Source organism: Pteropus alecto, unplaced genomic scaffold (assembly GCF_000325575.1).
Source record: "Pteropus alecto unplaced genomic scaffold, ASM32557v1 scaffold59, whole genome shotgun sequence".
Lineage (NCBI taxonomy): Eukaryota > Metazoa > Chordata > Mammalia > Chiroptera > Pteropodidae > Pteropus > Pteropus alecto.
Window position 1 is genome coordinate 1,049,207 of NW_006443292.1, and position 21,220 is coordinate 1,070,426.

Below are 21,220 nucleotides of genomic sequence, written 5' to 3' on the forward strand. Positions count from 1 at the left end.
ATGCCGAGGACAGGTGTAAAAAACTGGAGTAAATCTTACTGAATGAGGAAGAGAGGAAGTGAATCGAGACGTGGCACTGTAGGATAATGTGGGACGTGGCGAGCGCTCCAAACTGTTTTATCACTGAGCTCCAAACGATTTGGTTTTCAAAGTGCGACCCTTGAAACAGCACTACCCATGTCACCTAAAAATGGTTATAAATGCAAACTTCAGACCTCCTGAACCAGAGCTCTTTTCGCAAGCCTTCCAGGTGGTTCTGAAGCACATTCGTGTTTGAGGATCACTGGTGAGACTAAGGTGTAAAGTGGGGTGCTCGGAAGAGTAGGAGACAAAGCTAGAGATGGAAGAAGAGCAGGCCCGGTAGGCCAGGAGCCGGCACTGCTAAAGCAAACCTTAGGTACGGCCGGGATGAGGGCGAGGCAGGTGGGGTGCCCAGGGTGCAAACGTTAGGTGGCACGCAGGCCCAGGTGCCAGCCCTGTCGTTGCAGAAACCCGAGGGTAAGAGCCTCACGTGCTTCGCCGAAGCCCCAGTCCCAGATGGGGTGGCGCCAGGGTATGCTGAGTGAAGAAGAGACGTAGAAACACGGGCAGAAGGGTGGGCCAGCAGGATGACTTATGTGCATCCGGAAATACTAGGCGATGAGTGCTGTTGCCTATGAACACAACACTGAACTTGAGTTTCCTAGAGGTCGGGGCAAAAAAAGAAAATCTTCTATCACATGACCTTTCTTTTTTTTTTTCTTTATGTTTTAATAGAAGCATTTTCCTTGTCGAGTGCTGTTGCCTATGAACACAACACTGAACTTGAGTTTCCTAGAGGTCGGGGCAAAAAAAGAAAATCTTCTATCACATGACCTTTCTTTTTTTTTTTTCTTTATGTTTTAATAGAAGCATTTTCCTTGTCCTGAACCCTGAGAGTCATTGGGTATTTGTAGACTTTATCAATTTTTTAAAAATCTTCTCATAACTTAATTTTTATTTTTTTTTAAGTGCAAAAATTGAGCGATGGCATTCCCTCATAATTAAAAAAATATTAAACCAGATATGAAACTTTTCTAGCTAATATCTTTGTATACATAGATTATTCGTATCCTTGGGACCGTGATCCAGTTTTCGTCTACAAATTTAAATCTCATCTTCCCTGTCCATGTCCATGTGGGAAATTTAAGAGGCTTTCTTTACATCCTTACGCAAAGAGTTTTATATAGTTCTAGGAGAATTTATGCCTTCAGGCCCCTCCTCAGATGATACAAAGAAGCTACCTGGTGGGAGGTTTTCTGGGGAGCCTGCTGCACGAATATATGGACCTTGTCACGTCCCACTGTAAAAGCTGTTGACAATAAGCAGTGGTTTTACATGTAGAAAACGCTCAAAACGAATGCTTCAGAGAAATCTTTTATGGGCCAAATGTTCTTCCTTACCTTCTCTAAGCAGTGCCAACACAGTTATAGTCTTGTTTGATTCTTCATTTTACTTACTTACAAGCTTATTTCTTCCATGCGTTCGTTTTCACTGACTACATTGTAATTTCTTACAATGACATAGGAAAAATAATGAATGAGGGTTAAAATAAGATGCCTTGGCAACCTTGGCATATCTATTATACTTCCATAACCGGGACGATATTGAAAGTATCCATAGAGTAGTTGGCACCTGGTAGGTACGCCCTACTAGAAAAATCTTGTGAAAATACTTTTTCAACTCCCCCTTTTTAATTGTGATTTTTTGTTGTTGTTGTATTTTGTAATACAAAATGCAAGGGAACACTTTGCACAAGTACCCCATGATATCGGTCAGCGCCGTCAGTCCTGGACCACAGCAGAGCTAAATGTAATGTTGCTTTTGATGACCGCAGGCTGAGGCCCCAGCTTCGGGACTGCGTACCCCGCTTTCAGAATCTTCCTTTCCTCATGACCTCTCTGCCACTCTTCCTGGCTCAGGACAAGTAGGAGACACCAAGCTGACGTGTCTGTCATCTCTGGGTTTTCCTCTACGGTCATGCCAGGGCAGTGGGACACTGGAGTCCACGTCGCTGTCTCCCCAGAATGCCCCTTGGCCACGATCCTCATACGATGCACGTGGCCGGGCCGCCCACATTTCATACGGATTCATTCCCCTGTCCTGGGAAGGACAGTCTCCTCACTGTTTAGAGAGTCTGTCCGCAGTTCCAGGCCTTCTGAGGATCCCGTGCCCGAGGGCAGAAGCTGCACAGCGTGCTCTTCTAGTCTCATCCCCTCCCTTGCCTGCCTTCCTTGTCTGCGGGATTGTCACGATCTTGCAGCTGTTTACTTTTTATGAAAGTCTTTGTATTACTACGTGAAATATCACACCTTGCTTTCACTGTTCATAACTGACTTGTGTCTTTCCAATGGAAACCATTCTTTCTGGTTAGAAGAATGAGTGTGGGTATGGCTGGGGGTGTGGGCTGAGGGAGAGAGAGACTATGAATGAATCAACATAGAAATAGTCAAAGGTTCTGATCCTTTGGGAGAAGGAGAAGAATAACAAAACCCTGATGTACTATATTTTATCCGTTATGTCTGCTGAGAAATGAGGGTCAGGACCCAGAAACTTTGCTCTATCTCTCCCTGTTTGTTTCAGCTCAGGTGGGGTGGGCTTCTCCTTTGATGGGTCATTTCCTTTTCTCCTTTCACATTCCAAGCTGCATTAAGATGACAAATTTCACTTACAGGCTCCAGCACAGACATGAAAACCTGAGCTATTGAGCTAACAAGAGCGAGTGCAGAGGAGTCAGTCTGTTTACTGTGGGGAGGAAGGGAGTATTTGAAGGGCACAGAAGATTCCGAGAGCCCAGCTCTGCGTCCGAGCTCGCACGGGATGGCCCAGGTGCTGCTCCCAGCCAGACCGTGCCCTGAAGCCTCACCACAAGTCTCTAGGGTGGAAGAGAAATGTTAAATTAATTAAGAAACTCCTTTAAAGCCCATACACATATCCCAGAATGCACTGCGAGCAGATGCGACTTTATCTGGATATAACCTTACAGTGAGCTTTGCAGAGACATTCAGGGTGAAATAAGTAGAATAAAGGTCTTGTGTTCTTTTCAGTCTGTGAACTGTGCAAAAAAAATACTGCTCTTTTCCTAGCCCTGCGTTTAGTAAGGGGGAAAAAAATCTTGGACAGCAAAGAACAAGTCTGTCACATCAAACACGAGTGCGTTGAGTACTAAAATGTTCAAAGTCCAACTGAGATAGATAAAGCCTTTGATGGGAAGTGGATATTTCCCAGGGACATTACAAGCAATAATCCAGATGTTACGGTGTAATGCAGCGAGTGTCCACGGACAGATTGGGAGCCCCAGCCAAGCCGCGCCTGGTGTAGGCCTGAGCCTTGCCCTCCCATGCTGTTCCGCCATATGGAACCTATCTCTAGGCCCCCTTAATAACCAGCTTTGGATTCCATTTTCACAGAGCTCATAGAGCTAAGTGGGGCTGTTTTATGGACAAGTTAGATAGAAGCCTTTCCAAGATAAACATGCGATTTGAAATTAGGACATACCAAGCCGCAAAATTATTTTAGGGCATATTTCATGGAAGCACTGCCATTTTTCTTAGGCACTTGCCAGACTGTAGGATGCCCTTTGATCCCTTGTGGACATTACTCCTTCTTTATAAAAAGGATTTTGAAATAGTTTCAGTGTTTAGGGAGGAATATATCTGTCGGAACTTTGAAGCATGGCCATGGGACAGGTCATGCATTAGCTTGTTGGTTGGCAAGTCAAACTTTAAGAAGAAAAAAACAAAAAAGGAAGTTGCAGCAGGACATATGAATCAAAATCTCATTTTCTTTTAAAAGATAGAAGTTTTCAGCCCGTGTGCTTAATAAGCTATAAAATGTATTAAGTGTGTCTACATTTATATGTATGCATTTTGATGTGTAAATACATATGCACATATGTATTTATATGTGTGTCCGTCTATAATGTGATGGTGTGTGTTGTTCTGAAATACAAAATTACTTAACATTAACTACTTCATAAGCTTTCATTATGGAATAGATCAGATCCACAACCCAACTGTAAATAGAAGTTGAGAAAGAATTTTTCACCTTCTACACAGGAGAGGGTTATTTTTTTCTCTTTAAAATTAAATTTTTTCTCATCCGCCCTCCCATCTCTGTGTCAGCTCACCCCAAACGTGTGTGTGTGCGCGCGTGCGTGTGTGTGTGCGTGCAGTTTGGGAGTAAAGATTTCTTTAAATGCATTGTGTTTAAGGTAGTTATGAAATGGTCAGCCAAACGCTTGGTGTGGCATTGCTGCATCGTTTACCCAGAGAGGCAGAGTGACGTGCATTGGATGACATAAGCTGGTATGTAATTAATATGGTACTGACGTACCATTTCATGTGATGAATTGTGACTAACTGGTGTCCAAGCAAATTGGTGTCTAAACGATCTCAAAGATATATTGAGCAGGTGACAGGAATGAATATATAGTGTTGGAAATTCATTGCTTTACTGTGATGCTCGGTGCCATTTACATTCTTCAGTCCATTTATTTCTCCTTCCAATAAAGCAGTCTATGCTTGTGCCATTTCACTTATTGAATGGAGAACGTAAATGAACTCCTCCAACTAAATGCAGCATGTGTGGCTCGTATTGGGATCCTCAGTCAAACAAACTAACCATAAAAAGATATTGTTGAGACTGTCAGGGAGATGTGAACATGTGCTGGGTATTTAACGATATTAGGGAATTATGACGACTTCTGTTGAATATGATCATGGCATGGCACTTACATAGAAACAAATATGGATTTTGCTTTTAGATATTTCAACTAGGAAAAAAAAAAACCAGCTGAAGGATAGATGAAATAAGATTGGCCGAATGTTGAATCTGGTGAACGAGCACATGGAGATTTGTTACCCGATTCTCTCTATCTTTGTGTGTTTGAAATTTACAAGTGGAAGTGAAAAATAAAGTCTGCTCGTCCTCTTTATAATTTAACAATAGGGGATGTTTGCCTTTCTTTTTGTATTCTGTTTAAGGGGTGTGTGAGTGGACATGAGTTATATAATTTAGAAAAGGAAAAAATAAGTTAACAGCTACTGAGCCCCTGCTGGGTTCCAGGAACTGTGCTGTGCACTTTATAACACCCTTTCCACCCCCGAGGTCCGCAGAGCTCCTCTGGCTGGCCGGCTGATCTCAGGCAGGCTCTTTCTGGAGCTGTGGACCTCACAGTCGTGTGAGCTTTTTAGTAGTAGCCCGAGGAATAAAGAGAAGTGGGGACAGATGCGAGCGTGGAGGATACATTCAAAACCATTCTTTCTAAATGCCCAGAGGTATTTCGTCTCCCTGCAAAGCAGTGCTTTGTTCCTATAGCTCTATTTCCCAGAATGCCTTTCTTCCCTTCCTACCATTAAAATAGCCAAAGGCCCAGTCGAAGTGTTTCTAGGAGAGCTCTGGGGGGGAGTACAGGCCAGCGCCAAATGCAAATGGTGCTCACGTTCATCCTTCCCTATATTGCTACACATTCAGCTCTTGAGAAGGAAATCGCATAAACTGTGATTGCAGGTTTTCACAACCAATGAAGAATGATAACACTGTCGCTAGGCAGGGAGTGCTCTTCATAATCAAATATTGAAAGCTGGAATGCCTGTGATTACCAAGGTCGCACTCCAGAATTATCAGCAAGTTGATCTGTCATCTTTATTTTTTGCCTAGTCCTCTTTGATACGCCACCTACGACTCTCAGACTCCTTGAAAAAGAACCAACTCTGGAACGGGATTATAAGCATAACTTTGTTGGAAGGAAAGAATGTCTCAGGAGGAAACATGACAGAGATGTTTGTCCAGTTAAAACTGGGAGATCAGAGGTATAAAAGTAAGGTAAGTTCTGTCAATTTAAGGAAGACAGTATCCTTAAAAGTAAATTTAAAAAAAAGAGAAAAAATATTTCCCACTCTAAATTTCACAAGACTAGAAGTAATTTATTTTAACCCTCTTACTATAATGGGATTATCCCAGAAAACAAAATAATTGTACAGATGCAGTCAATTAATATGGGTATTTGATTGTTTAGTGTACTTTAATGCAGGAACTAGAGCTAGAGAAAGCTTATTAAGTAACAGATTTGAATGCATGATTTATTTCCATTTCGAAAATAAGTAAGCAAACTTTGTTTTGTAAAATGCGGGAAAGGATAACTAAATGTTTTCTAAATCCAACAAAAATAAAAGTGTTATATATGTAATATTTGGATTGCAATATTTAAGATAACTAAAAATATTTTCAAAATTATATAGTTTGCTTTTTCTTATTTGTTAGTATTTACACAAAAAATAGACTTCTAGTGTTCCTGTTTTTTTGCTATGATAAAAAAAAAAAGCTAAAGTATTGAAAGTGATTTGTTTTGAAGAAAAGTAATAGCATTTTTAGCTGTCTTTAAAAATCAGTCATCTTATTCCGCCGATCCAAATTCCATTTATTTTTTAATCTTAGTAATTTGGTGTGGTTTTTATTTCAAAAACCATAGTCTCCAAACCATGGTAATTAATTAGTTTTACATAACTGTCAGACAGGAGTATTTCCCATGTTTTATGGATTGAGGGAACGAGGGTACTTGAAAGTGAAGTCACTTGCCAAAAGCCACATAATAAAAAAACATCAGCGGAAGATTTTGAAAATAGACCCAAGAATAGTTGCAGTTCGGGCTTTCCCGTGTAGAAGACACAACAGATGCAGACAAGTTGGAAGATGATTTAGGGAGCGAAGAGGCTGTCTCTGCCGTACAGTTTTTAGCGCAACATCAAATACGAACTGTCTTTTACTCTAACACAAGGACTAGAGAATTGAAGCTCACACTGACAAACCGTTTATAAAGGATGTGAAACACTGAGGGTGAGTTACGGCAGAAATATGAGGCAGATAATTATTTTAACCAGCTAGTTTCGGGCCATACCTCACAGAGAGTGAGCTCAGGGTTACCACAACCCTCCACTAAGATTCATTTAGCCAGCCGGGGTCAAGCTAAGGATTTATAGAAAAATTATTCACCGCCAGGCACATTTAGCCCTCTGGACTAAGGAGAAGTGTAGAATTAGTCCAGTGTCTGCTACATTCCCCCTTGGGGATATTGCATTTAATTTGTGGTCTAATAGTTTCTTTTTCCTTCATGGTTTCTAAATTCTGTGATCTGATATATTAAGCCCAATGTGAAAAACAGCTTAAATGATGTTACATGATGTTGGCTGCAGCTGAGGTCCGACTTGTCCCTTTTTATTCATGCAGTAATGGCTGGCGCTAAGATTTAATAGTTGATGCTGTGCCCTTAGAGCCTGATACTCAGTGGCCAGCATTTCTGCTCGCTTGTTATTCACCATTTAAATCTCTGTGTAAATGAAACAAAAATGAAAATCCTGACAGTGAACCAAACACATAAGCAGTTTGGAATCACTCTCGGAGAACACAAAACCACTTGTGGAGTTTTCAGACCATCTCGTTAATTTTTAAATTTGGCTGCAGTGGAATTTCCTAGTCTTTCTCTCCCTCTAGAGACTGGACCCAGTAAACTCGGGTTTAAAAACAAGCAGCAATGTATAAGTTATGGGTTTCTTGTGTAATGCATCCGACAGATGTTAAGACCCCAAACTATTAATTTATATAGTTCTTAAGCCAGTGCTGAATGAATGTGCCAATAAAAATGTCACTTGCATTTGATTAACCAATTAATAGTATTTTCTGTGATAGGACAACTGTAAAATATCTACTGAGATTTGTCATATATATTATATGTGTATCTGTGTATCTGTAACTTATGGTTTCTTTTTTTAACTTGGTGGATAAATGGTTGAATCTGGGGGTCGGCTAAAAGAGTCGTGATGTTTTGCCCCAAACTTGGAAGTCCCTTTTTTTCCCAAAAAAGGAAAGTTTAACATTGTAAGGGACAGACAGGCACGTCATCACTCTCTGCCGCAGTTTAGAAATGAAATTAATGTGTAGCTGCTGTAGCGACGAATGGCATTGAAAGAAAATAAATATTATAACCGCATGTTTTCTAGACACTGTGTAAGAGTGCAAATCCGCAGTGGCGGGAAGAGTTTGACTTTCACTACTTCTCTGACAGGATGGGCATCTTGGACATTGAAGTGTGGGGAAAGGACAGCAAAAAGCACGAGGAGCGTCTGGGCACGTGAGTCCACTCTGCTTTCTACACGCTGGGAGCCGGGTCGTGCGACTCGTTTCTGCGGGAGGCTGGTCTTTATCTGTGGGGCTTAGATTAAAACCTCATGTTTTCACCCCAAGGAGCTAGAAGTAAGCTGGACCTGAACCTAGGGAAAATATATGCTTTTTAATTGGTAAATGTCATTTAGTATTGATTGAAACAAGATAATTGTACGTGTTTATATACATTTCCAAAAGACCTTGTAATTTTGGTTTTGCTGCTTAGCGAACTACTGTATAATTTAGTAACAATACGAAGCTAGGTGTCCCGAAATAATGGAAAAATTTCCAACGTCGTTGATGAACTTTGTGGCAAACCATAATGAAACCTATTGAGGCCGGGTCTATTTTTCTTTCATTGCTTTTACTTTGGACTCTCTCAACGTAATCGATTCGTATATCACGGACAGTGCTACGAGTATTACAGCTTCCTTCTAGGGTTGTAGTAAGAAAACCGTTAGATGAGATTGTGCCTGCACCGTGGCTGGCTCACAGGGAGCACGAAGGAAGTGCCGGTGGGAGCAGACATCATCTCTGACCTGAACAGCCTGCCAGTCAGCAGCCTCATTCTCATTTTAGAGATGAGCAAATGGAGCGCGGGAGGTTTGCAGACGGCTGCAGAGCGGCGGGATTCCGTGTTTCCAAGCTCGGAGTTCCTTGCACCAGGTCTCGGCCTTTCATTCCTCCCATATACGGTTTGTCCACAGATCTTAAATTTAGAACAGAAGCGTTTAAAGGGCTTCCAACAATTGCTCGTCATTTTTCTCAAACCAAGTTCTCTGGAAGCCCGAATTCAGGGAGATGCCTCCGATCACCCCTTGGAGAATGTGGGGTCTCCTGAAACTCCCCTGGGGCCAGAGCATCATCTCAGCTTTTACCCATTAGGGCTCCATGTGAAGGGAGAGTTTTATTGCTGAAAACTACAGATCGAAAAAAACTCCTTTTTTATAGATGAGGAAATGCAGAGGCCTAGAAAAGTGATATATTTTTTTTAATGAACATAGAATTTCGAGGCTGAAGTGGGATGAGCCCCAAATAACCCAGGATCTCATGCAGAGCCTTTTCTATGTGAAATACTTAGCACGGTGTCTGCTTCACGCCGCGTTAGCTCTTCCTGCTGGCGTCACCCCTCAGTGGCTCATCCTGAGAGAGAGAGATGCGTGGGGAGTTTGGAATTCACGGGCCATCCCTCTCATGCTTCTTCACAGAGGCGCCTGTTGCATGGAACTGTCTGCCATATTGCGGAATGTTCCCTACATTTGGCTGTCACCAACCTGACCCTGGTAACTTTCCCCAATTATTGTGTGGAAGATACACACACCCAAAGAAACACAGCACATCCACACTCCATCACGCATGTGCAGACACCCCCTAGGAGAGCAGCTCTGACACCAGTGGACACCTCGGCACTTCGTCCTCCACGTGTCATAGCCCTGGTCGCATTGCTTTGCAGGGAGCAGTCGTGGCTTCATCGGCTGTCTGCCAGGCCAGCTTTCTGCTTTCCGGTAGCAAACGAGATCATGTGACACTCCAGCTCATGCGAGAGGTCTGACTGTGGCCCAGCATTTCACAAATATTACCTGTCAGATTTCTAGTTTGGTCTCATCTCTGCCTTCTCCATGTACACAGGGTAACTGAGACACCTCAGACGCTTCTCAGTACTCCTGACCCTTGTCACCGCTGTGGCAGAGCAGTGCCCTGCCAACACCCACTGGTAGGAGGATGAGAAACTCTGTGCTAGCACATGGAGCAAGGACAAGTTATGTAAACGTGCGAACGCAGAGAACTCCGTGTCCCGAGGCGTTATCTGAATGGGGGAGTTTGGACCTCCAGTGATGAATGGCCAACGTTTTATTTTAGTTGGTACAAAGAATAATGCCCTCTTCATTTCACATGTCATCGTGCTGTCATGTTTCTTTCTCATAATAGGAAGTGCTCTTCCCAATGAGTGTTAAGTCTCTGCACAGACACAAAAACTAATTTAAGATGTCCCTTCCATTCCATGTTTTGTCATTTGGGTATTCATTTATTATTTTACCTATTTCCTGTTTGTAACTGAGAAGTATGCCTGCCCTCGTATCTATTCTGTCCTTCCTCTTCATGGATTTTAAAGGACTTTTTTTGGGGGTGGGGTGGGGGGTGGGGAGTGGGTATCCTTTTCCTTTTTCCTCTCCTGAGGTACAAAAAGTAACAAAAGCATCTCTCGGGAGCTGGTTACACAGCCGTACTCGGCACCAAACTTCCAGGTGGGGTGAGACCCACCCTAATATATTTACTGCTTCTCAGAGTGAAAGGAGAGATTGTGGTGGCATATACATATTGCAGACCAGTTCCTTACTATTTCTTCTTCTTTTAAATTTTTTTTCCTCATTATATTTTTTTATTTTCGTTGTTATAATTCTAAGGCTCGGTTGTTTTATCTCCCAACTGTCGGAAATGCCTTTTCGTATTGGGATTACTTTTGACCGTGTGAACGAGTTATACCCGGCTCCTAAGTCCTGTCTCATATTTTCTTTCCGCGTAACGCCAATGCTAAGAATTTAAAACTCTCCATGGCCTCTAAGGAAACTCTCGTCAGTGACACTTCCCCTCGTAGGCGGTTTCACACGAAGGAAGGAACAGCAGCCTCTGAGCTGGACGTCCTGGGCTTGCTGGTAACCACATGGCATGTGAGCCGTGTGACCTTGGGCAATGAACTCCTGGTGGAATCTGGTTCCCTGCCTGTGCGATGGGGTCTCTGGCCAACCGGCAGAGTCACCGTGACTATCAGCAACAATGTCTGTTTGATACCTACGCATTTCTGAGCACTCCACTGGTAGATTTCATTATTACTATGAATTGTGAAATTTTTCCATATGGTTACCTTAGATCCTCACGACATTTGCAACTGAAATCATGCCATTTAAGTACATGAAATATGACTAGTAAAATTTAGCATTTTTTTCAAAACGATATAGACATTTTAAATATTTTTTAAAAGAAGAGGCTAGTGAATTTCTTTGAAGACATGGTGGGAAGGATGTTCGCTGACTGAAGGACCAAACAGTGTAAGTTAGTCTTACACTGGGTTTTAAAGAACAATACTGGGTTTTATAGCTGTGGATGAAAAGCTGGAATACTGGTCAGTTATGTGAAAAAAATCACATTGTCATTGGTGGGTTGCTAGCTTAGTGGCAGTTAAAACATGGTCCTACCTGGACCATGGATAGCCAGCCTTGTCCAGGTTCTCCGGAGTCCTTTGGAGCTTTGTGAAATCCCACATCATGACGCACCTGAGCCCACAGGTAACTCCTGAGGACGTCAGGGCTGGTGAGACGAAGGTGGTTGAGCAGTTCCAACACCCCCCGGGACAATAGTCTATTAACTCTAGAGTTTATTAATGAGCAAAAAAAAAAAAAAAAAGACAGTCTCTGATCTTAGAGTCTATCAGTCACCCAGAGACAGTGAAATTTTGGGGAGGGGAGTAAGAAATAAAGCTAAGATTAACCTGCTCCAACTGTTAAACAAAATGGCAAGAACATAAATTACAGACTCTAACTTATAGACTCCCCTATGGTCAACCTGTACCCTTTCAAAATAATCATATCACTTTCCGGAAGTATATATTACATTTCAAGGTGATGCTAGAGATTAATTTGTTATACTGTAGTCTAGACCTTATTTAGCTTGAAGAATTTAAGAATGAGAATGCTCAAACCCATTTTAACTGGACTGCCTCAGAGTCTCACCCCTCAGTCCCACAGGGTGCCTTAGAAAGTGACTCCGACATTCTGCCGGTTTATTAGTGACTCCGATGCTGTGGAAACTCAGGGCTGGGCTCTTTCTCTGGACAGATTGCACTCCGTGTCGTCCATCTGCTTTTACAGCCAGGCTTGACACATTCACCGTTTTCTTCCTGTTCCCCTCCTTCCTTAGCCTCTAAGATTTACAGCTTTTAAAACTGTAACGCTCTTTTCTGCCCCTTGCATTTAAGTTAAAAGCTGACCAGTCTGTAATATAAAACATAGAATTATGGTAATGAAGAAGAGGTTAAAAGCTATCATGGCAAGTGAAACTTGAGCAGGTTTGGCTGACTGATATGGTAAAATTATGTGTTGAATTAAAACATTAAAATGCCGTGGGATTAATGGAGAGCGACAGGAACAGAAGGTCAGAAAGAATGCTACGTCAGCACATTAACTGCCCGTGGACTAAAGAGGATAGCTTAAATATACGCCTGTTGCAGAGGGGGGAAAAGTAATTTAGCCCTTGTTTTCTTCACGTGACTAGAATCGTGAACTTTTCAATCTGGGCGTTACCGAGTAAATATATTTCCATTCCTTTCTTACATAGAGGAGGAAATAGAGATGGCCAAAGATTTAGTTCATTAGCAAAAAAACACTGGCTTTATAATTTGGACATTTCAATCTTGAGTTTTGTTGTATCGCAGGCAATCCTTTGTTCGTTTTATTCAACAAATGCAGAGCACATCATAGATCAGACAGCCTGCCAAGTGCTAAGGGTAAAGGGGGAAATAACATGGGTATGGGTCCTATCCCAGGCACTAATAAGTTTTGGGCCACAGCCATTCAGCAGGCAGTGCCTCGGGGGGAGAAGGAGGTGGCTTCTTGGAAGAACAGAGGTCTGAGCTGAGCCCTGTAAGATGGGAGGCAGTTAACCCAACAAGGACATTGGAGAAGAACCTTCCCAGAAACGTGGGACAACAAAGGCCTAGAGAGGAGGGGGAACCCATTCTGAGAAACTCGAAAGGTATCGAGACGGGTGGGTGGGGCCACGACACAAGAGGAGAGAGCGGAGCAGCGTGAGGTCACAAAGCCATCAGATTCCATCTCCTGCAAATCAACCATGGCAGCTCCTCCTCTCTAGGCAAAAACTCACTGGTGACTCTGCTCTTTTGTTTCTATAATGTAAAGCTAGGTATCATAGTGGAGCTGTTATTAATGGAATATTTTAAGATCTGATTTTGGAAGGAGAATTTCCTGGTCACCTAAGGGCCAGGGTTTAGCGCCTTCTGAATGGCTGTCCAAACATCGTCACTCCCCTTGCCTACGAGGTCGCACATGATGCCAGATGCCATGGGAACAGATCTGATTTGCTAATGTGCGTTAATCACATTTCCTACATAGATGCCCTGAGCATGTGTTTTCCACATCGGTCTAGCAGATAGAAGAGCAGTTTCATAAGGTTCATTGCTTTATCATATATTTTATTTACAAACACTCAATTGGATATGTCGGCCAGGGTTTCTTAGGGTATGGCGAGTCAAAAGTTATTTTTAAAAAAATTATTCTTGGGTCAGTATCTCTGAGACCTTTACCAGTGTGTTTGTACTGTCAGCAATCTATCTCGTAAATTTTTAAAATACTTCCATTGGTGTAATTCACCACCTCTAAATTATTAGCATTTCTCTAGGTCAGCAGGCATCAGCAAACTAGGCCTCCTTGGCCATGCCCAGAGTAAAGTTTTATTGGAAAACAGCCTTGTTCATTTGTTTGCATCATCTATTACTGCTTTCATGCTACAAGGGGAGAGTTTAGCAGTTGCAACAGAGACCATATGGGCCCACAAACCAGAGCTATTACTTTCTGGCCCTACATAGGAAAAATGATCTAAGTGCCTATCATTTATTAAAGTTGGTGTGACTTTTTAATGATACTCGAAAACTTCATTATGAGAGCCTCCACACCGCATATCTGAAAACTAAGTTTCTTTTTCAAAGAAAATTTGCATCTATACTAGTAAGCTAAGTTTTCATAAATGCTCATAAAAGAGCGCCGTTTTTGTAGAGTTTGGGAAGAAATTTAGGGGATATAAAATGAAAGAGAAAAAGAATATGTAATGACATCTGTAAAATTCTGGAACTGCACAGTGAGCGAGCAGTGTTGAAAGAAATGAGAAAGAAGGAAGGATTCGTGTGTTTGGATGGGCCCAGGAGACCGGGCTGGGCCTGTCCTCCTGGGCATCCTCGGGGGCTAACGCTGCGCTCTGCCCACAACAGTTAACTAAAGATAAAAGAAATCCTTTCAAAGAACCGATTCTGTAGTGCTTCATTCAGTAGCACCTAAAAAGAATTAAGAGATCGACCAAACTATTTACTGTTTTCTCAGGGTAGAATCTGGCACACTGTAGAAAATGAAAGCAGCAGCCTTGGATTCTCCTTTCAAGATTTTTATACTAAACATGTATTTAATGAATGTATTTCAGAATGTTTATATCTTAAGGATTCTAGATTTTAGAGTACTTATCTTTACTTGAGCTTAAAACTAAAATTTGTTCACGCGATACTTACCTCTCTTTAGAAGGTTTGATGAGTATTGTAGTAAAAGTGTCTGAAATTCTGAAGAAGTCCTTTTTAAAAAAAAAAAAAATGTTCTAATGCTTTTGCTGAAAATACGGTCACCCCTCTCTAGTCTGGGATTAATCCCAGTCGATCTTCCAGCCTCTCGTGAGCCTCCAGAGCTTCTGGTTGTCCTTCAGACGTGAGGATGAGCTGGAGCAATGTGGACCGAGACCGAAACAGAGGAAAATGGTGGCCCGGAGGACAGGGTTTTGCATGAAATTCATTTCTTGTTACTCCCGTCTTTTCTCCTTTTTTTTTTTTTCTTTTCCAGAATGTGGGAATAAATGGGGAAGCCAGATGGATGGAAGAGATTGAGAGAGCAGTTCAGTTGTAGAAGGTTTATAGGAAGTCAGCTTTGGAGGGAGGCTGGTTGATAACCGTCCAGAGAAGGTAGCTTTAAATGGATTCTTAAGACCTAAGACATCAATCCACAGGATGGGGCAGGGACCCTAAGAGGCTGGGTCATAACCCACGTGCAAAGGATCAAGGTTTAATTTTGATTGACATGATGCTGACACATCAGTTTAATTTGCTCTTTCAAGTCCCCAGAGAGTAAAAGTAAGTATTTGGCTGAATTCTCTCATTAATTAACTGAGAATGTAAAATCCATTCAGTTTGTGCTGTGAAACCCTCAATCTGTTGTTTACGGGGCTCTTTTATCTAAAATAGGCAGAGCTATTTCCATGTAAGTGTTCTTTTTTCATTATCCAAGTAATGTTTAAAAACGAGGTAGGTACAGAAGTTTCCCAGTAGACAAATGACGGAAAGTTTGCGAAAATGTGTAATTTTCTGAGAAGAAACCCATTGTTTGCTTTGCATTTCATCTGGTACATTATTCATCTTTTGTTTAAAAAAATAAACTGCTCTGTTCAAGTACATCGTACCTTTAAATGGTCACTGAGGGAGTTGGTACAGTTATTGTAAATATGCTAATATTGTTCACAGTCTTTTTAGATGACTTTTTGGAATTAATGTCAAGTCCATTTTGAATTATCTAAGAAAAATTTTATTATTACCTAATTATGCACCATTACACCCCCACTCAATAGCTGCTCTTGAGCTCTTGTTCAAGTAACTTTTGGTTGTTGGGAAAAAAACAGCAAAACCACCACCACAACAAAATGGCAAACTTCAAAGGATGAAAATAAATTGCCATTATTAATGATATTAAAACGAATGTGCCATAAATAGTTTACTGCTAATTTGGACTAATGAAAGTGACCACCAGAGGAAATTTTTACAAATTCAGATCTTCTGTCTTTCCATAAGAGCTTTATTAAATGAAAGTGTATATAACAATGTAAAATAATGTTTAACAAACCGCTATATTGGTTAAGGAATTTGAGGGTACTTAGTTTTGTAGAAATGTCATAGTTAAAGCGAAATTTTTTTCCAAGCAAAATTAATTCCCCACTTACATACTTGCTTATGGAATAAAAATATTTAGTAAACCCTCTCTTCATAATAGTAAGCTTTAACTTTGAAAGGTCCCTTATTGCTACAGAAAAACAATTTGTTTTGATTCAAATCATAGGGGTTTCTTTTCTTTTTTCTTTTTCTTTCTCTTTGTACTGTGTCTTCAGTAGAAATACGTAATGAATTTATCTCATGCAAAAGTTCTCATAACTGGAGTCACTGTGTTAATTAGAAAATAAACACCAACATATATTTAACTTTATAGGTATCTGTCAATATGAAAATGCTTTTATTCTCTAGCAAAAACTGGTATAGACTTTTAATATTACTGATCTTTTCCTTTTTAATTGGCAAAGTGATCGCAAGCTTTCTTTCAAATTTATTAAATTGGAACTTTTCACATGTTCTCATGACTTGAAATCATCATTGTTTGATAGTGTATTAGTTTACTCCTTCTAATTACATGCAAGCATACAAAGTCCACTGGTAATTTAGGGTAAGAATCCATCCTTGTCACACATTATGAGAGACAGTGCTTTTTATAAAGTCTTGAATATTAATCTTATTTAATAAATATGGAGGGCAAGTGAGAATCACACACACACACACACACACACACACACACACACACCAGTTTCACCCTCCTGCGGTCCAGGCAAACCCAGAGTTTTCAGTGCTAACGCAAGTAAGTGGCTTAGCACTTCAGCCCCCCTCTTTGGTGTTTGCTTCTGTATTTAAACGTATCTGAGGTTTTCAACATCCCAGAACATTGGCTGTTAAGGGGTGGAAAACATGCAATTTATAGCAGATGGGGCGGCCTTTCCTGGCAGTGCTGCTGAAATGGGATCAATCAGCAGCACTTCATGCTCCATTTGTCCAAAAACGAAAGCCACCCGGGGAAACCCCGCGGAACCGTGCCTATTAGGAAAACACCTTAACACGTTTCTTTAAATAAAAATTCGCCAGTTGGCATGAATCTGGAAGAAAATGGTTTTTTCATTAACCCTCTCCCACTTACATGTCTCTTGTCTTTTCTAACTTTTTTTTTTTGAACCCTTTATTCTCTTTGTTGGCAAAAGACAAAGCACAGAGAAGTCATTTAGAGCCATCATGCTTAAACTTTGAAACTTTTTTTCCCTCTCGTTCCCGATCTCGTTGTTTTTCTGCAGACCTCATTTGGCAAAGATCCAACTCTTCTCTTTCCATTTGCCATTCTGTCCATGCTGCCTTCTCTTTAATTTTTCTTTTTTTCTTTACTTCTTCCTCTCCTTAATTTTAGAGTGTGCTAGGCTGGGAGTGAGTACGGCAAGACAGGGAGCCCCTGCAACCTTCACTGCTCAATAAACCCGTGCCCAGACCGAGCAAAGTTTCAGAGACGATGAAATACAGAGGTGCTTTGGAGCTTCCAAAGCGGTCACGTGTTAACCGCTCTCTCTGCTTCCTGCAACTTCTCCAGGTGTAAAGTGGACATCGCGGCCCTCCCACTCAAGCAGGCCAACTGCTTGGAGCTGCCACTGGACAGCTGCCTAGGAGTTCTCTTGATGTTGGTCACACTTACTCCCTGCGCGGGAGTCTCCGTCTCGGACCTGTGTGTGTGCCCCTTGGCAGACCCCAGCGAAAGAAAGCAGATTGCCCAGCGATATGTGAGTGCTTTGCCTTGTTACGCTCCCGCCCCCCACCCCTATCCCCCACCACTTCTGAGTTGTTCCAAGGTCTATGAAATGAAAAACTGCATAAAAAGAGATCTTTGTCCAAAGTTCAATGGCATGTCTCATAAAACGGAACATCAGACCGAGAAGTTACTGCATTAGTGAGAAGGTGAAAGTAGATTAGAGTCTGCCTTCTTGCCGTTTGAAAAGCCAACAAAAGTATTTTGAACGTTTAGTTTTTAGGATCTCTTTGGAGAAAATGGAATTCCTCGAGGAGGCAAACTGTTGTTTAGCATGTCCGCGTAGGTAAATAGGAATCTTAACAGAAGCTCACAAAAGTAGCCTTATTTTAAACTACCATGAATGTTTGCTGTATTATAGATACTTTTCTAGAACCTCAGAGTCAAGTGAGAGAGTGCTCATGCCTTTTAAAGTGAAGCGAAGCCCTAGGCAAGCACGACAGACTGTTGTTCTATACCACGCTGGGTGTTATTGGCAGTGAGACTTTTGCCTAAGTAGTTGCCATGTGCTTAAAAGCCAACTCAGCATTTTTAAATCAAGCGGCTTTGTCCTCTTCGTTTATTGTTTGTACTCTGTATTTCTAGGTGTCTTTCTTTGCATTCCGTTTTAATCCCATCTTCTTTGTAAATCAATACATTTATTTTGTTGCCACGCACAAAATACGCGCTTTAGGACAGTGACGTGGAAGCGAAGCAGAGACGAATCCCTATTTAATGGGAACGTTATTCTTGGCGCACACTTTAGAGCCTCCAAAGCCCTTCGCGGGACAGGCGTATTGATTAATTGAAAAACTCTTTATCTTCGGGAGTATGAAACCTAGCCACACGTCTTACTGTCAGAACAGATTCTGCTTGGGAGTTTGGCATCCTCCAAGGACGTTTCGACAGAATCCACTGTTAATATTTTTTCTGATGACTTTAGTTAAGCAAATGAAAATTCGATGGTAAAAAATAAAACGTTTCCCCACATTTTCACATGGATAAATTGCAAAATTTACCAAATTCCTGAGGAGTGTCATGGATTTATGGTATGACACTGAATAAGATTGTAATGAGTGCTTTGAATAATGCCTTTGGGATTTGCAAAGTGCTAATTGAAAAGAGGTTGAAAGAGGCTAATCAAAATAAAAATATCTCGTGTTTTTTAGGTAGTGAGCTGGCCAGAGGGAAAGAATGCTGGATTTGTTTCTTAGGTCATAAGAGTAGACAGTCCTTAAAGGCATTTCCACTTCTAAGCTGTAAAAGTATTTTATTTAAAATGTTTTCATCTTAGCTTAAACACTAGTTTGTTGTTGTTGTTGTTTTGGGTTTTTTTTGTTTTGTTTTTTGTTTTTTTTTTTAGGTTGAAAATACAGAGCAGAAACAACTTTTAAAACTCTTAGAAATGGTGCATATTAGGTTAGGCAAACCTTAACTTATTTAGCTTTTGTTATTCTACTCTGAAGTGCTTCAATAACAAGGATTTTTCTATCCTTCCATAAATCCCCGGGGTCTGCTTATCGCAGGTTTTAGTTATCTAATGATGGTGGAAATATTTTATCCAAAGGTTTGAAAGCAGCATCTTTTTTTCCACGGATGTGTTCTGGAGGCGTGCAAACAGAATGTCTCTCCTTATCCCTTTCATGCACAATTTCTGAAGGATGCGATGTTCATAGACCTCTGACTATTGCTGTACGTGCCTAAGAATTATCAGTACGTACAAGCTTTGGGTCGTGTAAACCAGAAGTTAACGTCAGTACAGGGCCATACTTAATGCTCAGTTTCTAATTTATTGAGCTAGTTGAAACATGGACCACCAAATTCACTCTATTTCCATCCCTCGCTCTTTTCAGTGGTAATAAGTATCTATGCAGGATCCAGGTTCAGTCCTCTTGTATGCATAGTTTGTACTAACTAGGCCAGAATAATGGTGCCTTTTGGGGTGATTTTAAAGTTTCATTAGAGAGAAGGAAGGGGGGAAGAGAGAATGAATGCAGTTCCACACACATTTTCCCGGTGGGATGCCTGTGCTTTCACCAGGGGGCGATGTTAAAAGTAGATTGTTATGTGTTTGTAATCTGTTCATTTTGAAGCTGTAGTTAATTAATTCGCAGTCACTTTGAATCTGATTGCCGCCGATGCCTAACTGTCCTGTTGACCGATGAGATACATTTTGGAACCTTCCTGAGCATTGCATGAGAAAGGTGGCGATAAATCTAGAATGCACTTTCTGTGGGACTGTGTTGTCATCACAGTGTGTGAGAAAGCCATTTTCACGTGCGATCTACTTTTCTGCCCCTCAGGGCTTCCGGAACTCCCTGAGTGATATGAAGGACATCGGCATTTTACAAGTGAAGGTGTTAAAGGCGGTGGATCTCCTGGCAGCAGACTTCTCAGGTATAAAACGTTTTCATTTTTCATTCATTTTTTTATGTATTTCCTACTTCGAAATGATCTTATAGAAGAGCATATGTTTTAGTAAGGAGAAGCATGTACACAGCAATCATGTTCTTTTCAATAGAGTATAGAAGATGCAGGCAAACAATTTTTCACTGAATGCAGGTGAAAAAATAATTTCACATAATTATTTTTCGTCAAATGATTTTACTGTGATTCAATAGTGTTCTAGCCCATTTGGCTTTCAGAGATATTTCTGGGTTCTTAGTGTCATGACTTCTTTAATGTTTTGATAAGTCTTTTTTCTATTGTACCTCAAAAGACAGATTCGACATCTTGCCTTGGCTCCCTTGCGGTGTTCTATGCTCACAGTTTCCTTCTTCACAGTAGTAAGAGTACGTGGTTTTGAATTTGAAAGCGGATCTAGCTGTTTCTTCTCTGTAACAGTAACCCAAGTCTTGGCCATGGGACCACTTTGCAGTCAACGTTGTTTTATACAGAGTTTCTCTTGCGTTTCACTAACTTGAAATTTTAGACATCCGCTAGAGTGGACATGCTTTGTGCTCAATTATGCTTGATGGTGGGGAGAGTAATCCAGAAGTTCCAGTTCTGACTGGAGGGTGACTCTCCACTGGCTGCCATGGTGATGCATTTTTTTTTAAATCTCCTATTTTTAGGATGTGGTCTTATCCTTTCCTTCCAACAGAAACAATTATACTGAATTGAACCTCTGAACTTCTGAGCCAAAGTTTGAGGAAGCTCAAACTTTGGACAAGAGAATTTTAATTTTAAGCACTTTATATTACAAAATTGATGGAAAATCTAAACTTAGTTTAAAAAAAGTTCTCACGCACCCCCCGCCCCCTCCCCCCAAAAAAAGAACCAGTGGAAATCACTAATGTATAAACTCCTGATAGGCCATCTCACTCTTAAGGGAGTGCCCAGTGGGAAGATCTAAAAATGCTTTTTGGCGAATACAAATATAAAACATCTCAGGGGTGTAGGTGAAATACTCAAATGATTACCTCTAATAATCATTAATTTAGTTTCAAATATTTATGATCTTGTATTGATTTAAAATTTTTCCTTTGTTTCAAAACTTAGTTTATGAACACACTTAATTCAAACATTTCACAAGTGCCTTTATTATATTAGTAGTTTTGCTAGCACTAAAGCACATTTAGAGTCATCTTCCAGTTTTCCAGAGCAAATTATTTTTACTTCTATCTAAATGTTTAGAT

At 41.0% G+C, this 21,220-nt stretch overlaps 1 protein-coding gene across 1 annotated transcript in view; it reads left to right on the forward strand.

Annotated features, from left to right (window-relative positions):
* MCTP2 (multiple C2 and transmembrane domain containing 2) overlaps positions 1–21,220 on the forward strand; it is a 131,898-nt gene that overhangs the window by 40,923 nt on the left and 69,755 nt on the right. The window contains exons 8-11 of the mRNA XM_006924133.2: positions 5,680–5,844; positions 8,016–8,146; positions 17,391–17,577; positions 19,886–19,979. Of these exons, the coding sequence (XP_006924195.1) occupies positions 5,680–5,844; positions 8,016–8,146; positions 17,391–17,577; positions 19,886–19,979 (577 nt within the window). The remainder of the gene's footprint in view (positions 1–5,679; positions 5,845–8,015; positions 8,147–17,390; positions 17,578–19,885; positions 19,980–21,220) is intronic.